This window comes from Cyanistes caeruleus, chromosome 26 (assembly GCF_971803275.1).
Source record: "Cyanistes caeruleus chromosome 26, bCyaCae1.hap1.1, whole genome shotgun sequence".
NCBI lineage: Eukaryota > Metazoa > Chordata > Aves > Passeriformes > Paridae > Cyanistes > Cyanistes caeruleus.
This window is the reverse complement of record NC_141726.1, coordinates 775915-796962: the sequence shown is the minus strand read 5'-3', so window position 1 is coordinate 796962 and position 21048 is coordinate 775915. Positions and strand designations below refer to the sequence as shown.

General features: G+C 59.2%; 1 protein-coding gene across 2 annotated transcripts; it reads left to right on the top strand.

Annotated features, from left to right (window-relative positions):
* Positions 1-250: 250 nt before the first annotated feature.
* On the top strand, positions 251-19483 carry NKAIN1 (sodium/potassium transporting ATPase interacting 1). 2 transcript variants are annotated; one of them, XM_086863410.1, is made up of 7 exons: positions 251-384; positions 11046-11183; positions 11884-11964; positions 13410-13607; positions 14285-14345; positions 16315-16396; positions 17785-19483. In XM_086863410.1, the coding sequence occupies exons 1-7, from the start codon at positions 331-333 to the stop codon at positions 17792-17794; spliced, it is 624 nt and encodes a 207-aa protein (XP_086719536.1). In that variant the 5' UTR covers positions 251-330; the 3' UTR covers positions 17795-19483. The 2 variants fall into 2 exon arrangements, with proteins under 2 accessions (XP_086719536.1, XP_086719535.1); XM_086863409.1 differs by lacking the exon at positions 251-384 and adding an exon at positions 9727-10875.
* Positions 19484-21048: the final 1565 nt, after the last annotated feature.

Here is a 21048-nt window from a genome sequence, read left to right as displayed (position 1 = left end):
TGTGCGGAGACAATAGCGGAGCGGGCGGCTCCGCGCCGGGCCGGGCCGGGGATGGGCGGCCAGGGCTGCGCGGCCCCGCGGCCCCCGCGCCGCCCGAGCGGGCTGTAGCGGGGCGGGGGGCGGAGGGAGAAGGGGGGCGATGCCCCGCGCCGAGCCCAGCCCGCCGCTGTGCTGAGCCGGCGGGGCTGGCCGGAGGCTGGAGAGCGGGACATGGTGCTGGAGCCCCCCGTGACGCTCCCCGGGTGGGCAAGGGGCGGCTGGTGAGGAGCTGGAGAGCGGCGGCGGAGCGCGGCCACGGTGAGGGAGCCCCGAGGATCCGGCTGGGGAGCCATGGGGAGATGCAACGGGCGATGCACGCTGGTGGGATTCTGCTGCCTGCAGCTGGTAAGGCTCATCGGCATGCCGGGGGTGCTTTGTGCGAGATGCTGCCTGTCATCGCTCCCCTCGCCGCCTCCGCGGTGACCTTGCGTTGGGACCGGCTCGCCATCACCCAAAAAAAGCCCGCAGAAAAGGAAAAATGCTGATCTAAAAGACAGGCAATGGCACCCTCATCTCCTGCCTGGAGCCAGCGCTGGCCGGGGAGATGGATGGGGACCCTTTCCCTGCGCTGTCAGTGCCAGAGGTTGCGTCTCCAGCAGGTGTGAGCTTTGTTCCCAACTGCAATCTCTTCCCTCCGAGTTCACTCCCGCCCGCGCTTTCCCGTTCTGGTGACTCCACGGATGTCTCGGGGTGCCGGTCCCCTGAGTCGGGGCGAGAGGGAAACTTGGAGCCGCTGGCAGCACTTTGGAAACTCTCCTGCTCCTGAGCGGGACCCGGCTGCCCGCGGCGGGGGCACCGCGGGATGTGGCGGCAGGGAGAAAGGAGAGGCTTGATGTGAACGGGCTCGTCGGGTTCCGTGCCAATTCCGTGCCGCTCTTGCCGCCGCCCGCGAATCAATCTTCATCAGGCTCTGCCACAGGAGCCGGCGAACGGAGCGCGGGGGGGATCCGGGGGGTTTCTGCTCAAACCAGCGCCGCCGAGGTTGCGATTAATTATCCCGGCAGGGTGGTGCGTTAATGGAGAATCAGCAGCCTCCAACTCGCCCCCGCGGCCGTGCCGGGCTCGTCACTGCTGAGATCTGCGGGGTCAGCTCGCCGTGTCCCCGGGGACGGGGGGTGATGGATGGATGGATGGACGCGGCGATGGGAACGGGCTCCGGAGCCCCCCGGAGGTGGTGCTGGCATCCTGCTGACAGGCGCTTTGCTCCCGGCTCTTGTCCGTTCCGCATCCTCCAGGAGGCAGCGGGTGGGGAGGGGTCCCCACTGTTGGAGGGGGGTACACGGAGTGTTGCTGGGGGGATGAAGGCAGTGCTCAGCCCTGGGCAGCGGAGGCACAGCGGGATCATCCCCAGGCTGGAGCCCCCGTTCCCAGCGGGGATGGCCTCTGTGTCCCCAGCTGTCCCCTCGCTTCGCTCCGTGAAGTCTCGCTCGGCGCTTCGCTCACCTGATTCAGGATAAATCCAGCGGGGCTTTCCCGGCTGGGCAGGAGTTTCCTGGCGTTTGGTCACATTCCTTTCTACCACTCAGCTTCCAGCAGCTTTGTTGGTGATTATTCCCCGAGATATCCCGGATCCGAGAGATTTTAATCTGTTCATTCCAGGGGAAGGCTGAATCGAGCTCCGGGGCTGGGAGAGCAGCTCCTGCTCACAGCCAGAGGAACTCTGTGCTGCTGACTGGGGTCAGGCTGTCCCCTCCACCCTCACCCCGTGTGTCCTGGTGCTGCTGGCATCCCCAAAGGCTCCAATCCCTTACCAGGGACCTTTCTGCTGCAGGCTCACCCTGAACCAGCTCATCCTTTGGGATGCTCTCCAAGGCTCCTTCCCGGTTTTGGAGGCAGCAGCTTCCACCCCCCCGCCCAGCCGTGGGGAGATGCTCCCGACCCTCAGCTCCTCATCCCGGGGTGAGGGGTCTGCGAGCCCACCCAGGGCCCGGCGCTGAGCCAGCCCCACAGGCTGGAGGTGGCAGTGCCACCCAGGCATCCCCTGGGGTGAGCGGGGCCACCCTGAGGTGACACAGCCGCAGAGCTGAGCTTTGGGATGAAGCCACAGGGAGCGGGGATGATTCCAAACCTGCTCCCCTCCTCTGCCTCACCCCCTCCATGGGGATGGCACCTCCCCGTGTGCCACTGTCACCTCGTGGCCACCTTTCATGTCCCAGTTGGTTTCCCAAAATTCATAACCTGCTCCCGGGGATGCCGTGGGGGCTGCAGGGGCAGCTGGAGCACCCACTGGGCACAAGGATCCAGAGGAGCCCCGATCCAGAGGGGCCCTGCAGAGCCCTGCCCGCTCCACCCCACACCCGAGCCACTTTGGGAAACTGTTTTTTGGGCCACGGCACCACAGGGAGCTCCTTTGGAGCATCCAAACGTCCTCCAAGCTCCCTCACCCTGGCGCGGCCGTGCTGTGAGTGCCGGGTGACTCCAGTCCCGGGGACAAGCAGCACACCCCAGAGTTTGCCTTCACTTGTGGTTTTATCCCTGGAAAAATCCACTTGCCAAACACCCACCGGCCCTGCCCCGCCTCGGGAGGGGCCACCAGCAAATATTCATCATGAGATGGTATAAAATAAACCTCCGGGATTTGCTGGTTTTCCCATCAGGAAAGACACAAACTCTGTGAGCCTTTGGTGTGGGATTCACCTTTTCCTTCTGGGAAATGGGAGCTGCTCGGGGGTGGGATGGGACAGGGACGGGAGGTGACACCACCCTGGATGAGACAGGGACAGGAGGTGACACCGCCCTGGATGGGATAGGGACGGGAGGTGACACCGCCCTGCTTAGGGCTCGGATGGGATAGGGACGGGAGGTGACACCGCCCTGGATGGGATAGGGACGGGAGGTGACACCGCCCTGCTCGGGGCACAGCGTTCATTCACTGACTCTGCAGCCTGGTGGTGCTGGGACGGCTGCGCTGCTGCCCGGGGCTGTGCCAGTGATACAGGACATGGGGATATCGGGATATGATGATATCAGGATTTATCAGGATGTCGGTTTATCAGGACATTGGGATATTGGGACATCGGCATATCGGGATGTTGGCCTATCAGGCTTTCAGGCTTTCAGGATATTGGGACATTGGGATATCAGGATATCTGGATATTCACTGCTGGCAGCTCTCAGGCCGGCTCTGCCCAGCTGCTGTCGCGTGTCCCCGGCCCACCCCGTGCTCTGTGCCCTGTGGGCATGCTCAGGATGCTGCGGCTGCTTTTCCTCGAGCTGGCTCCTCCATCCCTGGTGTCTCCTCCATCCCGGCCCAGCTCCTCCATCCCGGCCCGGCTCCTCCATCCCCACCCGGCTCCTCCATCCCCACCCGGCTCCTCCATCCCGGCCCGGCTCCTCCATCCCGGCCCGGCTCCTCCATCCCGGCCCGGCTCCCCCATCCCGGCCCGGCTCCTCCATCCTGATCCAGCTCCTCCATCCCGGCCCGGCTCCTCCATCCTGATCCAGCTCCTCCATCCCGGCCCGGCTCCTCCATCCCGGCCCGGCTCCTCCATCCTGATCCAGCTCCTCCATCCCGACCTGGCTCCTCCATCCCCACCCGGCTCCTCCATCCCGGCCCGGCTCCTCCATCCCTGGTGTCTCCTCCATCCCGGCCCGGCTCCTCCATCCCCGCCCGGCTCCTCCATCCCGGCCCGGCTCCTCCATCCCAATCCGGCTCCTCCATCCCGGCCCGGCTCCTCCATCCCCACCCGGCTCCTCCATCCCGGCCCGGCTCCTCCATCCCGGCCCGGCTCCTCCATCCCGGCCCGGCTCCTCCATCCCGGCCCGGCTCCTCCATCCCTGGTGTCTCCTCCATCCTGAGCCAGCTCCTCCATCCCGGCCCGGCTCCTCCATCCCTGGTGTCTCCTCCATCCCGGCCCGGCTCCTCCATCCCCGCCCGGCTCCTCCATCCCGACCTGGCTCCTCCATCCCCACCCGGCTCCTCCATCCCGGCCCGGCTCCTCCATCCTGATCCAGCTCCTCCATCCCGGCCCGGCTCCTCCATCCCGGCCCGGCTCCTCCATCCTGATCCAGCTCCTCCATCCCGGCCCGGCTCCTCCATCCTGATCCAGCTCCTCCATCCCGACCTGGCTCCTCCATCCCCACCCGGCTCCTCCATCCCGGCCCAGCTCCTCCATCCCGGCCCGGCTCCTCCATCCCGGCCCGGCTCCTCCATCCCGGCCCGGCTCCTCCATCCCCACCCGGCTCCTCCATCCCGGCCCAGCTCCTCCATCCCGGCCCGGCTCCTCCATCCCGGCCCGGCTCCTCCATCCCCACGCGGCTCCTCCATCCCGGCCCGGCTCCTCCATCCCGGCCCGGCTCCTCCATCCCGGCCCGGCTCCTCCATCCTGAGCCTGCTCCTCCATCCCGGCCCGGCTCCTCCATCCCGGCCCGGCTCCTCCATCCCGGCCCGGCTCCTCCATCCCGGCCCGGCTCCTCCATCCCGGCCCGGCTCCTCCATCCCGGCCCGGCTCCTCCATCCCGGCCCGGCTCCTCCATCCCGGCCCGGCTCCTCCATCCCGGCCCGGCTCCTCCATCCTGAGCCTGCTCCTCCATCCCGGCCCGGCTCCTCCATCCCGGCCCGGCTCCTCCATCCCGGCCCGGCTCCTCCATCCCGGCCCGGCTCCTCCATCCCGGCCCGGCTCCTCCATCGGGCCGTGGCGATGCCCGTGCCCGCTCGCTGGGTGGGGACAGGGGCGCTCCGTGCTCCCACCTCGGGCTGGCACAGTCGGGAGCCGCTTCCAACCGGGGTCTCGTTTTTTTCTTTGTTTCTCTTTTCTCCTTTAATTGGCTGGAAAAGCAGAGCTGGGTTGGCACCTCCCGCCCGCCGGAGCCTGCCAGGCTGCCGGGATCCCGCTCCTGCGGCCTTGGGGGGCAGGAGAGGGGCCGCGGGTCCGTCCCGTCTTCTCCCCGAGCCCTGGGGTTTGCTCGGGGCACCGGGAGCCTCTGGAATGGATCCCCGGCTCCGAGCCTGGAGAAGGAGCTCAGGAATTCGGCTTCACGGGGATGGGTGCAGGGGGGAGGATGATCCTTCATCCCCCGTCCTGCTCGACCCCTCTGCACCCCCGGGGGCTCCGTGGCCCTCCCGTCCCCGTCCGTCCTCCCTTCCTGCTCCGATTTCCCTGGATTCGGGCAGCACCGGGAGCACCGGTGGGAACCACCCTCCTCCGACATCTGCCGGCATCTTTTGTCCTCGCCCGGCTCCGGGACCCCGGGGCCGCCCCCGGCCTCATTCCCCCCACCCGGGAAGGGGGAAAGGAACCCGGGCTGAACTCGGGATGGAGGTTTTCAATTACACAATTAAATGCACAATTAGGTGTAATTACCAGCGCTCAGAAGGTGCGAATGTTCATAATGGGCTTGTAATCTACTGCCGCCACTGTTTGTACTGCTCCGCTCCGCTCCCTAATGATTATGGAAAGCTTTCCCATTTGCATGGTTGCCATGGAAATGGGGGGCTGGCAGGAGCGCGGGGATGGCGAGGGGAGCCCCGCACGCCCCTGAGCCCCCTCGCAGCCCCACATCCCCTCGCCGTGGGGTGGGAGAGACCCCTGCGGCTCGGTGGGGTCACAGGAGCCGGCATGGAGGGACCTTCCAGGGATGAGATCCCCAGGGATGAGATCCCCAGGGATGGGATCCCCAGGGATGAGGATCCCCCAAGGATGAGGATCTAGAGCAGGCCCCAGAATGGGAAATATGGTTTAAAAGGCTGAGAACCCCATCCCATCCCATCCCATCCCATCCCATCCCATCCCATCCCATCCCATCCCATCCCATCCCATCCCATCCCATCCCATCCCATCCCATCCCATCCCAGCCCAGCCCAGCCCAGCCCAGCCCAGCCCAGCCCATCCCATCCCATCCCATCCCATCCCATCCCATCCCATCCCATGGATCCCATCCCATCCCATCCCATCCCATCCCATCCCATCCCATCCCATCCCATCCCATCCCGGCCCCGCCCGGCCCGGCCCGGCCCGGCTCAGCCCAGCCCAGCCCAGCCCGGCTTAGCCCAGCCCGTCTCAGGCTCCGAGAGCCCCGGAGCGCCCAGGGCTGTGGGTGGCCGTGGAGAGGCAGCTCAGCCCTCCGCGTGGATGAGCATCCTCCGGCACATCCACATTCCAGGCAGGGCTGTAAAGGTTTATTGACGCGTGTTTGGGAAGGCAGAGCCTCACAGCTCGCAATTAAAACCGCGATTAAAGCGCCGTACGTCTAAATTTGCAGGACCGGTTAATGTGCACCCAAGAGGATTAACGAGGCCGCCTGAAGAACTCCCTAAATAATTTATTATTAGGCTGTGGAAGGAGTCCCTGATGAGCTCCCGAGCGCGGCGGCCGCCGGTGGCTGCGGCTAACGACGGCTAATGCCCGGCACAGCCTCCCCGGGACCGACGGGAAAGGGATGGAGGGATCTGCAGCAGGGGGATCCGTGGGATCTGCAGCAGGGGGATCCGTGGGATCTGCAGTGAAGGGATCCTTGGGATCTACAGGAGAAGGATCATTGGGATCTGCAGTGAAGGGATTGTTGGGATCTACAGTGAAGGGATCATTTGGATCTACAGGAGAAGGAACATTGGGATCTACAGGAGAGAGATCCTTGGGATTTAGAGGACAGGGAACATTGGGATCTACAGTGAAGGGATCATTGGGATCTGCAGAAGGGGGATAATTTGGATCAACAGTGAAGGGATCGTTTGGATCCACAGCAGAGGAATCCTTGTGATCTACAGGAGAGGGAACATTGGGATCTACAGTGAAGGGATCATTGGGATCAACAGCAGAGGGATCATTGGGATCTACAGGAGAGGGAACATTTGGATCTGCAGCAGGGGGATCCTTGGGATCTACAGGAGAGGGAACATTGGGATCTACAGTGAAGGGATCATTAGGATCAGCAGCAGGGGATCCTTGGGATCAGCAGCAGAGGCATCACTGGGATCAGCAGCAGAGGGATCACTGGGATCAGCAGCAGAGGCATCACTGGGATCAGCAGCAGAGGGATCACTGGGATCAGCAGCAGAGGGATCACTGGGATCAGCAGCAGAGGGATCACTGGGATCAGCAGCAGAGGGATCACTGGGATCAGCAGCAGAGGGATCACTGGGATCAGCAGCAGAGGGATCCTTGGGATCAGCAGCAGAGGGATCACTGGGATCAGCAGCAGAGGGATCACTGGGATCAGCAGCGCTGGCTCCTTCGCTGAAGGAGTTATTCCAAATATTCCAGTTCCATTAGGGCAGCGCATCCCTTTGGACGCCTCCCCAGCTCCCGCAGTCGGGAAAGGCCCGGGATGCCGGGTGGTGGGGATGGTGGGGATGGTGGGGATTGTGGGGATTGTGGGAATGGGGGGGATGGTGGGAATTGTGGGGATGGTGGGGATTGTGGGGATTGTGGGAATGGGGGGGATGGTGGGAATGGTGGTAATGGTGAGAATGGTGGGAATGGTGGGAATGGTGGGATGGTGGGAATGGTGGGAATGGTGGGAATGGTGGGAATGGTGAGAATGGTGGGATGGTGGGAATGGTGGGAATGGTGAGAATGGTGGGATGGTGGGAATGGTGGGGATGGTGAGAATGGTGGGATGCTCTGATCCTGGGGGATCCTGCCTGGATCACGGTCCCACTGCCAGGGCAGAGGGGCTCCACTCCCAGCCCTGGAAGCAGGGATGGCGATGGGGGATTTTAGGGATTTTAGGGAAAATGTTGATGGGATTGTTACTGAATCCCTCGATGGGCACTGAGATGTCCTGGGCAGATTTTTGCACCCCAAGAAGCTCCCTGAGGGCTCAGGAAACACCGCAGCCCCTTCCCTGCCACTCACCACTCCCACCCCCCCATCATTTTCTTCCAGCCCATGGAAATTTGGGAATTTCTCCCCCTGCCTTGGATGCATCCAGCGCCTTCTCCTTACAGCCTGCTCATCCAGCCAGGAGGAGACCCCCAAACCCTCCAGCTCCCATTATCCAATGGTGAAATAAGAACCAATCTCCAATTCTCCAAGGAATTCTCACCCATGGGGGGCTGCTCCCAGATTTAAACCCAAGATCCCCCATATTTAAAATACAAATCCCCCAAATTTAAACCAAAGCTTTCCCATATTTAGGTTTATTCCCATAAACTCTCCCATATTTAAACCCCAAATTTAAGCCCAAACTCTCCTAAATTTAAGCACAAAAATCCACCAGATCCAAGTCCAAGATGCCCAAATTCCAGCCCCATTTCCTGCAGGATTCCAGCCCAGGATGGGAGTGGGCAGTGGGGGGTGGCGGTGGCCCTCACCCGGAGTCGAGGGTGCCCGTGGCTTGTGGAATTACCCCGAGGAGAGGGAAATCCACCAGGCTCATCCCATAAATCCCATTTGCTCCAGCAGCTCCCTCCTCTCCGGGCAGCCTCTCCCTCAGTCCTGCGTGGTTTGATCCCGGATTTTAAAGCTAAAAAAACGGGATAAACGCTGGAAGAAACACCCACACCCACCGGGCTGGGTGGGCGCACACGGGGACCACCTCCAGCTGTCCCCTCCATCCCTCCAGGATGTGGGAGCGTCCCCTCCTCCTCCAAAACAATCCCAGGAAAATCAATATTTTGGGAGCCGTTTCGCCTCCCCACCGGCTGCCGCCGGCTGCTCCTTTGGCGGCGACAGCGCTCGCAGGGATTATTTTTGCTCCCCGGTTCATTACCGGGGTTGTTACCAGGCAGATTTCCGCACCCGAGCTTCTCCTTCCCATTCCGTGGGCTGTGGGAGGAGGGAATGCCGGTTTCCATAGCGATGCGCTTGGCTTTAATCAGGGTTCCTTCCCTGGGAGAATTGATTACGGAAAGTGGCGCTAAATAAGTCAGTAAATTGGATTTATATATATATATATATATATAAATATATATATATATATAAATTTATATATATTAATTCTTTTCCCCCTCCTCTTTTGGGTTGTATTAATGTTGTCTTGAAGGCACCGGATTTGGGGAATAATCCCCCCGGCTTCTCCCAGAAGTCGGGATAAAGAACGGAACCGGGATAATGAGCGTGGGAATTGCCTGTGGCTCAATCCTTGTCCACCGCTGGCCGGTGGGGGCATCTCCTCCAGGGTCCATCCTGCGCAATCCCGCTGGGCTTTGGAAAATTTTTGGAGCAGGTTGTCCCATTCTTTTGCTCTTCCCTGCCCGTTCCCCTCCCGGCTCCAGCCCCAGCCTTTGTCTGTGTTTCATTCCCAGAATTTGGGATTCAGGGAGTCGGGCTCTCCACGGCTCTCCTGGTTTCCCATCCGATTCACTCTGTGCAGTGCCCAGGACTATATATATATATATATATATATATATATATATATATATATATAGTATAATTTTATATATATATATATAGTATAATTTTATATATGTATATATATAATATAATTATATTATACTATAAATATTTATATATATTTATATATCTATATTTATATTTTATATTTTATATTATATATTATATATTATATATTATATATTTTATATTATATATTATATATTATATATTATATATTATATATTATATATTATATATTATATATTATATATTATAATTATATATTATATATTATATATAAAATTTTAATATAAATATAATAATATAAATATAGCAATACTGATGATGATGATGGTGATTATTATTATTATTATTATTATTATTATTATTATTATTATTATTATTATTATTATTATTATTACTGCTGCCGTTGGCCACCCCCAGGCCACATTTCCCAGTGCTCCGTGCTGGTTTCGGTTTCGGTTTCGGTTTCGGTTTCGGTTTCGGTTTCGGTTTCACTTTCGGTTTCGGTTTCACTTTCGGTTTCGGTTTCACTTTCGGTTTCGGTTTCGGTTTCGGTTTCACTTTCGGTTTCGGTTTCGGTTTCGGTTTCGGTTTCACTTTCGGTTTCACTTTCGGTTTCGGTTTCACTTTCGGTTTCACTTTCGGTTTCGGTTTCGGTTTCACTTTCACTTTCGGTTTCGGTTTCGGTTTCACTTTCGGTTTCGGTTTCACTTTCACTTTCGGTTTCGGTTTCGGTTTCACTTTCGGTTTCGGTTTCACTTTCACTTTCGGTTTCGGTTTCACTTTCGGTTTCGGTTTCGGTTTCACTTTCACTTTCGGTTTCGGTTTCACTTTCGGTTTCGGTTCCACTTTCACTTTCACTTTCGGTTTCGGTTTCACTTTCGGTTTCGGTTTCACTTTCACTTTCACTTTCGGTTTCACTTTCACTTTCGGTTTCGGTTTCACTTTCACTTTCGGTTTCGGTTTCACTTTCGGTTTCGGTTTCACTTTCACTTTCGGTTTCGGTTTCACTTTCGGTTTCGGTTTCACTTTCACTTTCACTTTCGGTTTCGGTTTCGGTTTCACTTTCGGTTTCGGTTTCACTTTCACTTTCACTTTCGGTTTCACTTTCACTTTCGGTTTCGGTTTCACTTTCACTTTCGGTTTCGGTTTCACTTTCGGTTTCGGTTTCACTTTCACTTTCACTTTCGGTTTCACTTTCGGTTTCGGTTTCACTTTCACTTTCGGTTTCGGTTTCGGTTTCGGTTTCACTTTCGGTTTCACTTTCGGTTTCGGTTTCGGTTTCACTTTTGGTTTCGGTTTCACTTTCGGTTTCGGTTTTCAGTCCTCTCCTCGTAATCCTGTCATTAAGAGTAATCGAGCCCGAGGCGGCAGCGAGCGGAGCCAGAAATCGGCGCCGGGATCAGGGCGGGATCCTGGCGGGGGGATTTATCATGGATTACAGATGATGATCCCGAGATCCAGAGAGGATGGGCAGGAAATCAAAATCCGGGAGCTGGAGGCTTTTCCCATCATAAATCATCCTCCAGGACGCCCGAGTGATGGGGAAACTGAGGCACGGAGGGTGATGTGGGGTTACACCTCCTCGCATTCCCCTTTTAGCTCCCAAAGTCCCCGGTAACCCCTGTCCTGCTGGCGGCTGCATCTCACGGCCATTCCAGCCCGTTATCCAGGGAATTCCCGGCATTTCCCAGCCGCATTTTCCCCTCCCCTGCTCTGTTCCAGGTCGCGGCGCTGGAGAGGCAGATCTTTGATTTCCTGGGATACCAGTGGGCCCCCATCCTGGCCAACTTCCTGCACATCATGGCCGTGATTTTGGGGATTTTTGGGACGATCCAGTACAGATCCAGATACCTCATGATGGTGGGTACCGCCCTGGGGGCGCGCGGGGGGCTCAGCCCGGGGACAGAGGAGCGGCGGCTGCTCCGTCCCTGCAAGGGCCCAAGGCCAGGGGCGGCACCGTGGCAGGTTCAGGATGAACTCTAAGGTCACTCCCGCCCCAAAACTGGGATTTTATGATTCCACGAGCACCCCAGATCTGTGATTTTATGATTCTATGAGCGCCCCAAATCTGTGATTTTGTGTTTCCACGAGCACCCCAGATCTGTGATTTTGTTTCCACAAGCGCCCCAAAGCTGTGGTTTTGTGATTCTATGAGCATCCCAAATATGTGATTTTGTGTTCCATGAGCACCCCAAATCTGTGATTTTTGTGTTTCCACGAGCACCCCAAAGCTGTGATTTTATGATTCCATGAGCGCCCCAAATCTGTGATTTTGTGTTTTCACAAGTGCCCCAAAGCTATGATTTTATAAATCCACGAGCACCCCAAATGTGTGATTTTATGATTCCACGAGCACCCCAAATGTGTGATTTTGTGTTTCCATGAGCTCCCCAGATCTGTGATTTTATGATTCCACAAGCACCCCAAATGTGTGATTTTGTTTCCATGAGCACCCCAAATGTGTGATTTTGTTTCCATGAGCACCCCAAATGTGTGATTTTGTTTCCACGAGCACCCCAAAGCTGTGGTTTTGTGTTCCATGCGCTGTCTCCTCTCGCAGTACGCGGTGTGGTTGGTGCTGTGGGTCGGCTGGAACGCCTTCATCATCTGCTTCTACCTGGAGGTCGGGCGCTTGTCACAGGTACCGCCCCCACCTTCCTCTCCTCCTCCTCATCCTCCCTGCATCCTCCATCCCTCCATCCCTCCATCCTCCTCCTCCCTGCATCCTCCATCCCTCCATCCTCGTCCTCCCTGCACCCTCCATCCTCCTCCCTGCATCCTCCATCCCTCCATCCTCTTCCTCCCTGCATCCTCCATCCTCCTCCCTGCATCCTCCATCCCTCCATCCCTCCATCCTCCTCCTCCCTGCATCCTCCATCCCTCCATCCTCGTCCTCCCTGCACCCTCCATCCTCCTCCCTGCATCCTCCATCCCTCCATCCTCTTCCTCCCTGCATCCTCCATCCTCCTCCCTGCATCCTCCATCCCTCCATCCCTCCATCCTCGTCCTCCCTGCATCCTCCATCCTCCTCCCTGCATCCTTCATCCCTCCATCCCTCCATCCTCGTCCTCCCTGCACCCTTCATCCTCCTCCCTGCATCCTTCATCCCTCCATCCCTCCATCCTCCTCCTCCCTGCATCCTCCATCCCTCCATCCCTCCATCCTCCTCCTCCCTGCATCCTTCATCCCTCCATCCCTCCATCCTCCTCCTCCTCCTGCTGCTGCTGCCCCCCGAGCCCGCGGGTGACAGGCGCTCTGTGTCACCCCTCCTGTCCCCCGGGCACCGCCCGCTGTCCCCGGCAGCAGCACGGGAGGAGATCCCACAGCCCGGAGCTGCTCCCTGGGGGTGATGATCCCCTGCCCGGATCCTCCCTGCCGTGGGGAACCCATTCTGTTGGGAAGGTAGAATCAGAAAGGAATTATAAAATGACTCCTCAGCCAGAGAGGCTAAGGAAGAAATACAAATGAAAACAGTTTGAATAATTCAAAGAAACCGGGCTGGTATGCCAGAACACATTCTGTCCCCCAATAAAACTGAGACCTTCTCCCCAGCCTTATAAAGACGAGTCTGAAGTACCCCTGAGATAAAAATATGACTAATATTATTATTATATGACTAATATTATATTGACTAATATATTTTTACTAATAACTAAAAATGTGCAAAAGCAGCGATTTCTATAGGTCACACACCAATGTTACTGTATTAGTACACTTATAAAGATTGGTTAGTGAAGGATTAGAATATTCAAATATATAAGTTATATAAGTAATTGCAAAGGAGAGCTTGGCCTTTTTCTGGCTCCCTCACTTCTGTGGTTTCTCTCTTTCTTAAGTCCTAAACTCGTGTATTCATATTTTACCCCTTTTTGTATTGTTCCCTCTGAGTCTGCTTTGAGCTTCGTCTGCTGGCTCTCAGCAGGGCTCTGAACCCTGAGATAAACTCCTGACACCTAACTCGGCTGTGGAGGTCTCTACCGTGCCCCAGAGTCTCTCACACCATTCCCTGTCCAACCCTCCTGCCGAGAGCCTCGGACCCACTGCCCGTGCTTCCTCCTCCTCCTCCTCCTCCTCCTCCTCCTGCAGGACCGAGACTTCATCATGACCTTCAACACGTCCCTGCACCGCTCGTGGTGGATGGAGAACGGCCCTGGCTGCCTGGTGACGCCGGTGCTCAACTCCCAGCTGGCCCCCGAGGACCACCACGTTATCACGGTCAGCGGCTGCCTGCTGGACTATCAGTACATCGAGGTGCTGAGCAGCGCCACGCAGATCTTCCTGGCGGTGAGGAAGCCTCTCCCCTCGGCACCGGGAGCGGGGTCCGGCTGGAGGGGTCCCCATCGCACATTTCTGTCACCCAGGGGGGAGCGGCCGGCACCCAGGGGTGCTGCCCGCCCCGGAACTCGTCAGGTTGAGGGTTGGATGCTGCGGGGAGGGAGGAATCACTCGCTGGGAGGGATGTCCCTCCCTTGTCGGTGACCGTCACCCCTGTGGGGAGGTGGCAGAGGAGCAGAGCTGCTGGCAGAGCTCCCTAAAACAGAGCAACTGAGTCCCCAGAGGAGCTTCCAGCCCTGTGGGGGGCTCAAAACCCCCGGTGGGGGGCTCAGAAGCCCCTGTGGGTGCCAGCCTTGGTCCCCTCCCTTCTGCAGCTGAGTCCATCCAACCCTGCTGCACCCCAAACTGCACCGGGATGGGCTCTGGCTGCTCCCAGCACCCCCAGTGCACCCCCAGTTCACTCCCAGCAACCCCAGTTCACTCCCTACACCCCCAGTTCCCTCCCAGCCCCCCAGTTCCCTCCCAGCACCCCCAGTTCCCTCACAGCACCCCCAGTTCGCTCCCAGTTCCCTTCCAGCCCCCCCAGTTCCCTCCCAGCCCCCCTGCCGTGTCCCCAGTGTCACAGTGCCAGCTGTGTTTCCCATCCCCCCATAACCAGCCTCCCCCTCCCCGCTCTTTCTCCCCAGCTCTTCGGCTTCGTCTACGCCTGCTATGTCAGCAAAGTGTTCCTGGAGGAGGAGGACAGCTGTGAGTGCCGGGGGGGGCAGGGGCACGGTGACCCCGGCTGTCCCGGGGGGCTCTGGAGGGGACAGGAGCACGGTGACCCCGGCTGTCCCGGGGGGCTCTGGGGGGGCAGGGGCACGGTGACCCCGGCTGTCCCGGGGGGCTCTGGAGGGCACAGGGGCACGGTGACCCGGGCTGTCCTGGGGGGCTCTGGAGGGGACAGGAGCACGGTGACCCCGGCTGTCCCGGGGGGCTCTGGGGGGACAGGGGCACGGTGACCCCGGCTGTCCCGGGGGGCTCTGGGGGGACAGGGGCACGGTGACCCCGGCTGTCCCGGGGGGCTCTGGGGGGGACAGGGGCACGGTGACCCCGGATGTCCCGGGGGGCTCTGGGGAAGCAGTGCCCAGGTCTCAGGGAGCTGAAAAAATCCCTTGAGCTGGGCTTTCCCCTCATTTTCCCATGCCTGGTGAGGCAGAGGTGCTGGGGTGTGATGGGGAACAAGTCACCTGCCTCTGCCCTTGAGAGCTGCCCTTGGCCCTAACCCTAAACCCTAACAGTAAACCCCAACCCTAAACCCTAACCCTAAACCTAACCCTAACCTTAAACCCTAAACCTTAACCCTTAACCCTAAACTCTAACCCCTAACCCTGAACCCTAAATCTAAACCCTAAACCCTGAACCCTTAACCCTTAACCCTTAACACTTAACCCTAACCCTAACCCTAACCCTAACCCTAACCCTAAACCCTAAACCCTAAACCCTAAACCCTAACAGCCTCCCACTGCCAGGATTTCACCCCAAAACAGGAGGGAAACAGAATTTTAGGAGAAGTGAGGGCTAACTTTTATCCATTCTGTACTTTTCCTGATCCAATCCCTGCACGCCCCCTCGGGAAGTGGCCCCAATTAACAGGTGGCCGAGGCTGTGGCTGTCCGAGAGCATTAAAAGTTCATTTGCCATTAATTAATCCCCACCAACTGGCAGATCCCAGCAGGGCTGTGCCACAACCCCTGGGATGCGCTCCTTGTGCAGGATCTGCATTGGGATCAGTGTTGGGATCAGTGTTGGGATCAGTGTTGGATCAGTGTTGGGATCAGTGTTGGGATCAGTGTTGGATCAGTTGGGATCTGCATTGGGATCAGTGTTGGGATCAGTGTTGGATCAGTTGGGATCTGCATTGGGATCAGTGTTGGGATCAGTGTTGGGATCAGTGTTGGATCAGTTGGGATCAGTGTTGGGATCAGTGTTGGGATCAGTGTTGGGATCAGCGTTGGATCAGTGTTGGGATCAGTGTTGGGATCAGTGTTGGGATCAGTGTTGGGATCAGTGTTGGATCAGTTGGGATCAGTGTTGGGATCAGTGTTGGGATCAGTGTTGGGATCAGCGTTGGATCAGTGTTGGGATCAGTGTTGGGATCAGTGTTGGGATCAGTGTTGGGATCAGTTGGGATCTGCATTGGGATCAGCGTTGGGATCAGTTGGGATCAGTGTTGGATCAGTTGGGATCTGCATTGGGATCAGTGTTGGGATCAGCGTTGGGATCAGTTGGGATCAGTGTTGGGATCAGTTGGGATCAGCATTGGGATCAGCGTTGGGATCAGTTGGGATCAGCATTGGGATCAGCGTTGGGATCAGTTGGGATCAGCATTGGGATCAGCGTTGGGATCAGTTGGGATCAGTTGGGATCAGTGTTGGATCAGCGTTGGGATCAGTGTTGGGATCAGTGTTGGATCAGCGTTGGGATCAGTGTTGGGATCAGTTGGGATCAGCGTTGGGATCAGTGTTGGGATCAGTGTTGTATCAGCGTTGGGATCAGTTGGGATCTGCATTGGGATCAGTTGGGATCAGTGTTGGATCAGCGTTGGGATCAGTTGGGATCAGTTGGGATCAGTTGGGATCAGTGTTGGGATCAGTTGGGATCAGTTGGGATCAGCGTTTGGGATCTCCCTGCTGCCCTTCCCAGCTCACCCCGCTGCTCTCCCGGCTCTCCCCAGTTGATTTCATCGGCGGCTTTGACTCCTACGGGTACCAGGCCCCACAGAAGACGTCGCACCTGCAGCTGCAGCCTCTCTACACGTGAGTGCCGGGGCTGCTCGGGGCTGCAGGACCCTCTGGGTGCTCCCAGCTCCGATCTGGGGCTGTGCAGCCTCACCACAAGCCCCGAGGAGCTCCGGGGAGGATCCTGCTGCTCTTCTGCTGGGTGGTGTTGGCTGTGTCCCCTGGCCAGTGCCCGGGGGAGCAGCAGCTCTCCAGATAAGCGCAGCCGCCTCCTCCTCCTCTCCCTCCCCCATCAAGCCCGACTCGATAAACACTCCAGCGAGATAAGGCCCGCAAATCTAAAGGGATTAACCTCGCTGCCAAAAATTAATTATATTTTCAGCCTTGTATGCAAATTCAAGGGCAGGCGATGCCATTAGGGCTGGGTGGGGACACAAATCCATCTGTGACAGTGCTGGGCCCTCCCTGGGGACACTGATGGGGGTGGAGGGGAGCACCCGTGGGTGCTGTGCCCCCCTGGGAGCCCCGGCTGTGGGTGGGACCCAGATGGGGATGGTGGCATCGGCACTTCCCGGTGCCAGCAGCCACGTCCTGGGGGTTACTGAGCTGTTCTCCCCCCGCCAGGGGTGTCCCATGGATGGGACAGGTCCCCTGTGTCCCTTCAGCCCTGCCTGGGTGGCACCACGGTGGGCAGAGGGACAGGGGACCCCATCCTGACCCCCGTGTCCTCCCCCAGGGGCACAGGGGGTGCCAGGGGGGCACTGTGGGATCAGCCCAGCCGTGTCCCCCCAGTCCCAGATGTGTCCCCCCACTCCCAGCCATGTCCCCAGTCCCAGCCGTGTCCCCAGTCCCAGCCGTGTCCCCAGTCCCAGCCATGTCCCCAATCCCAGCCATGTCCCCAATCCCAGCCATGTCCCCCCAGTCCCAGCCGTGTCCCCAATCCCAGCCATGTCCCCCCAGTCCCAGCCGTGTCCCCCCAGTCCCAGCCGTGTCCCCAGTCCCAGCCGTGTCCCCAATCCCAGCCGTGTCCCCAGTCCCAGCCATGTCCCCAATCCCAGCCGTGTCCCCCCAATCCCAGCCGTGTCCCCCCAATCCCAGCCGTGTCCCCCCAATCCCAGCCGTGTCCCCCCAATCCCAGCCATGTCCCCAATCCCAGCCGTGTCCCCCCAATCCCAGCCATGTCCCCAATCCCAGCCGTGTCCCCCCCAATCCCAGCCATGTCCCCCCAATCCCAGCCATGTCCCCCCAGTCCCAGCCATGTCCCCCCAGTCCCAGCCATGTCCCCCCAGTCCCAGCCGTGTCCCCAGTCCCAGCCGTGTCCCCATGGGAGGGGACAGCGGCCCCACTCCCCAGCCCTGCCCCAGCCGCTCTCTGACATTTTTGGGGGTGGCAGGAGAGCAGTGACCCCACGGGAGGTCCCTGTCGCCCCTGGCCGTGTGGGACTCTCCCGTTTCCCTGTTTTCCAGCTCCGGATAAGCGGGATCCAGCGGCGCCAGGACCCCCGGAGCCCCCGCGGGCGCTGCCACCACCCCCGGTGTGCGGGGCCAGCACGGCGAGCCCGGTCCCCTCCTGCCCCCTGCCCCTGGAACATTCCCGAAACAGCGCCGGGAGCTGCTCCTCCATCCCCCCGGAGCCCGCGGGGCTGTGGCACCCCCGGCTCGGGGACACGGGGACACGCGGGACAGCGGGGAGGTGCCAGCGCTCACAGGACACCGGCGGCTTCTTTCTCCCGGCCTGGCTTTGCCTTGGAGCAGCGGGGAGCCCGGGACAGGGGACAGGGGACAGGGGACAGGGGACAGGGGACAGGCACAGGCGGGCACCGGGAGCGGCTCCGTGGGGCTGGGACATTTTCCTGGAACTCTGGGGCCGCCTCCAGGAGCCGGGATTTTGCTCCCAGCAGGAATTTCCCAGCCCCTCCACACCTGAATGAAGCAGCAGTGAAGGGGCTCGCTCGGGGATGCTCCGAGGAGTTGGATCCACCCATCAGCATCGCCTCGATCCCCAAATTTGGGGCCATGGGGGGACACACAGGACCCCGGAATCCCCCTGCACCTTCCCCCCTCCCCGTTTTGGGGGCCTTTCTCCGACGCTGCCGAGGCACAGCCCCTTCCCGGCTGTTGGAACGGACCTGATGAATGTTTTGGGTTGCTTTGGGATTTATTTTCAATCATCTCTTTGGGTTTTTATTTAATTTTGAAGTGCCTGAGTAGACTCTGGCTGAGCCGGGCCCCCCTCCCAAGGCTGGCACCGTGCCTTCAGCACCGCTGGGACCCCCCAGGACCCCCCAAAACCTCGCCCAGGGCTGGGGGTTCCTCCCCCCGTCCCTCCATCCCTGGGGGGCTCGGTGCCAAACGCATCCGTCAGCTCCAGCGGCACAGGGACATCGGCACGAGGGGAAGGATTTTGGGAGGCGGCTCGGGCAGGGCTTGCCTTGCAGAAGGAAGATCAGCTGGCAAGGAAAAGCCTTGGAAGGAACTGGAAGGGGGGAAAAAAGGAGTTTCCTGAAGTGTCCAACCTCCCCGCAACCTCCTGGCTCCCCTTCCCGTGGGATGCGGCTCCTCCAGGATCCCGGGGTCCGAAGCCCGGCCCGCTCCCCTGGGAGCTGAGCATTTCATGGATGGATTTCACCTCCCAGGCGTTTCTCCTCCAGCGCCAGGGGAGGTTTTTTACACCCTGGAAGGGATTTTTGGCCCTTGGCACCAGGGAGCCGTGGAAGCGCCTCCTCCTGGGGCCGGGATGGGCTGAGCCTCCCGCCGCCTCCAGCCGAGCTGCCAACTCTACAGGCAACCCTTTCTCCACCCTTTGCCCCTCTCCTTTCCGAGGAAAATCATGTTTGTTTTCAGGCGGCCATCCCCCTCATCCTCCAGAACTTTTCCCCATCCCCAAGCCCCAGGCCCAGCAGCATCTTTGGGGTTTGTTTTCCTCTCCACCGACCTGGACAGGCAGACCCTGCCCTGCTCCCAGCCCTTCCCAAGCGCAGCCGGGAGCAGCAGGAAGAGCTCGCTGCAATTGCAGCTCCTGGGAAGAGCCTCCCTCCGCCGGGCACGGCGCTCCGGGACCTTGCGTGTTTCTGTTCCGTTGGCTTGGTTTTCTATGAGCCCGTCTTTGTAACGTGAACCGAGGATTTCTTTTCTATTCTGTAATTATAAAAGTCAAAGGAAAGTTTCAGCGGGTGCTGTTCTGCTTCGGGGCACCCCCCCTTCCCTGGCCCTTGGGGTGATTAAAGGTGGGGGTGGCTTTTTGGCATCATTTTTTTTTCTTTTTCCCTTCCTTGGCGCTGCCACCTCCCTCGTCAGGGCTCTGAAACCCCCGATCTCCCCAGCTTATATCATGGAATGGTTTGAGTGGGAAGGGATCCTAAAGCTCACAGCCCCTGTCCCCTCTCACAGCCCCTGTCCTTGTCCCTGTCCCTGTCCCTGTCCCCTCCCTGTCCCTGTCCCTGTCCCATCCCTGTCCCATCCCTGTCCTGTCCCTGTCCCTGTCCCTGTCCCCTCCCTGTCCCTGTCCCTGTCCTGTCCCTGTCCCATCCCTGTCCCTGTCCCTGTCCCTGTCCCTGTCCCTGTCCCATCCCTGTCCCATCCCTGTCCCATCCCTGTCCCTGTCCCCTCCCTGTCCCCTCCCTGTCCCTGTCCCATCCCTGTCCCCTCCCTGTCCCTGTCCCATCCCTGGCCCTGTCCCATCCCTGTCCCTGTCCCCTCCCTGTCCCTGTCCCCTCCCTGTCCCCTCCCTGTCCCTGTCCCATCCCTGGCCCTGTCCCATCCCTGTCCCTGTCCCTGTCCCTGTCCCCTCCCTGTCCCTGTCCCTGTCCCTGTCCCCTCCCTGTCCCTGTCCCTGTCCCCTCCCTGTCCCTGTCCCGTCCCTGTCCCTGTCCCCTCCCTGTCCCTGTCCCCTCCCTGTCCCTGTCCCCTCCCTGCCATCACGGTGTCCCAGCAGCTCCGGGGCCGAGCCGAGGAGCCCAGCCCGGCTGTGAACAGGAAGGGCAGCAAGAAAAACGAGCTGATTTTCCTCATCCCCAAGAAACGGCCGAGGAGCAACAAAGGATGAATTTTCCGTCCCGCAGGCGCCGGACCCCGGCGAGTCACAGATGTCGAGGAGTAAAAAAGCCGCTTTCAGAGCCTCCAACAAAGGCATAGAGACGCTTTTGAGGGGCTGCGAGATGTGCGGAGGCAGCTGGGCGCTCCCAGGTGTGCCGGGATGCCCGGGGAGCACGGCGGGATGCGGGGGATGGAGCCGGGAGGAGTTTCCCTTCGCCCGGGGACGCGCTCGGGGTTTGGTGCTCCAGAGATGGTTCTCCAGAGCTCCAGGGGGGATGTGACAACCCCAGGAACACCCCACTAAAACCGCATCACCCGTGACATGAGCCCAAACTCCAGCCCATGAGAAATCCTGTCTGTGCTTCAGCCATCCCTGGTCCCCGCTGGAAGGTGACACAGGAGCTCACCCATGGATGTGACAATGCCAAGGACACTAAAACTGCATCACCCTCAGCATGAACCCAAACTCCAGCCCAAGAGAAATGCTCTCTGTGCTCCAGCCATCCCTGGTCCCTGCTGGAAGGTGACACATGGACTGGGAGCTCATCCATGGATGTGACAGCCTCAAGGACACCCCACTAAAACCACATCACCTGTGATATGAGCCCAAAATTTGGCCCTCCAGCCCTAGAGAGATCCTGTCTGTGTTCCAACCATCCCTGGTCCCCTCTGGAAGGTGACACAGGAGCTCACCCA

Coding starts and splice junctions, on each gene's coding strand:
- NKAIN1 (XM_086863409.1), top strand. CDS start 10,765: ATGATGATCCCGAGATCCAGAGAGGATGGGCAGGAAATCAAAATCCGG. Junction 11,184..11,883: donor GATCCAGATACCTCATGATG/GTGGGTACCGCC, acceptor CTCCTCTCGCAG/TACGCGGTGTGGTTGGTGCT. Junction 11,965..13,409: donor AGGTCGGGCGCTTGTCACAG/GTACCGCCCCCA, acceptor CTCCTCCTGCAG/GACCGAGACTTCATCATGAC.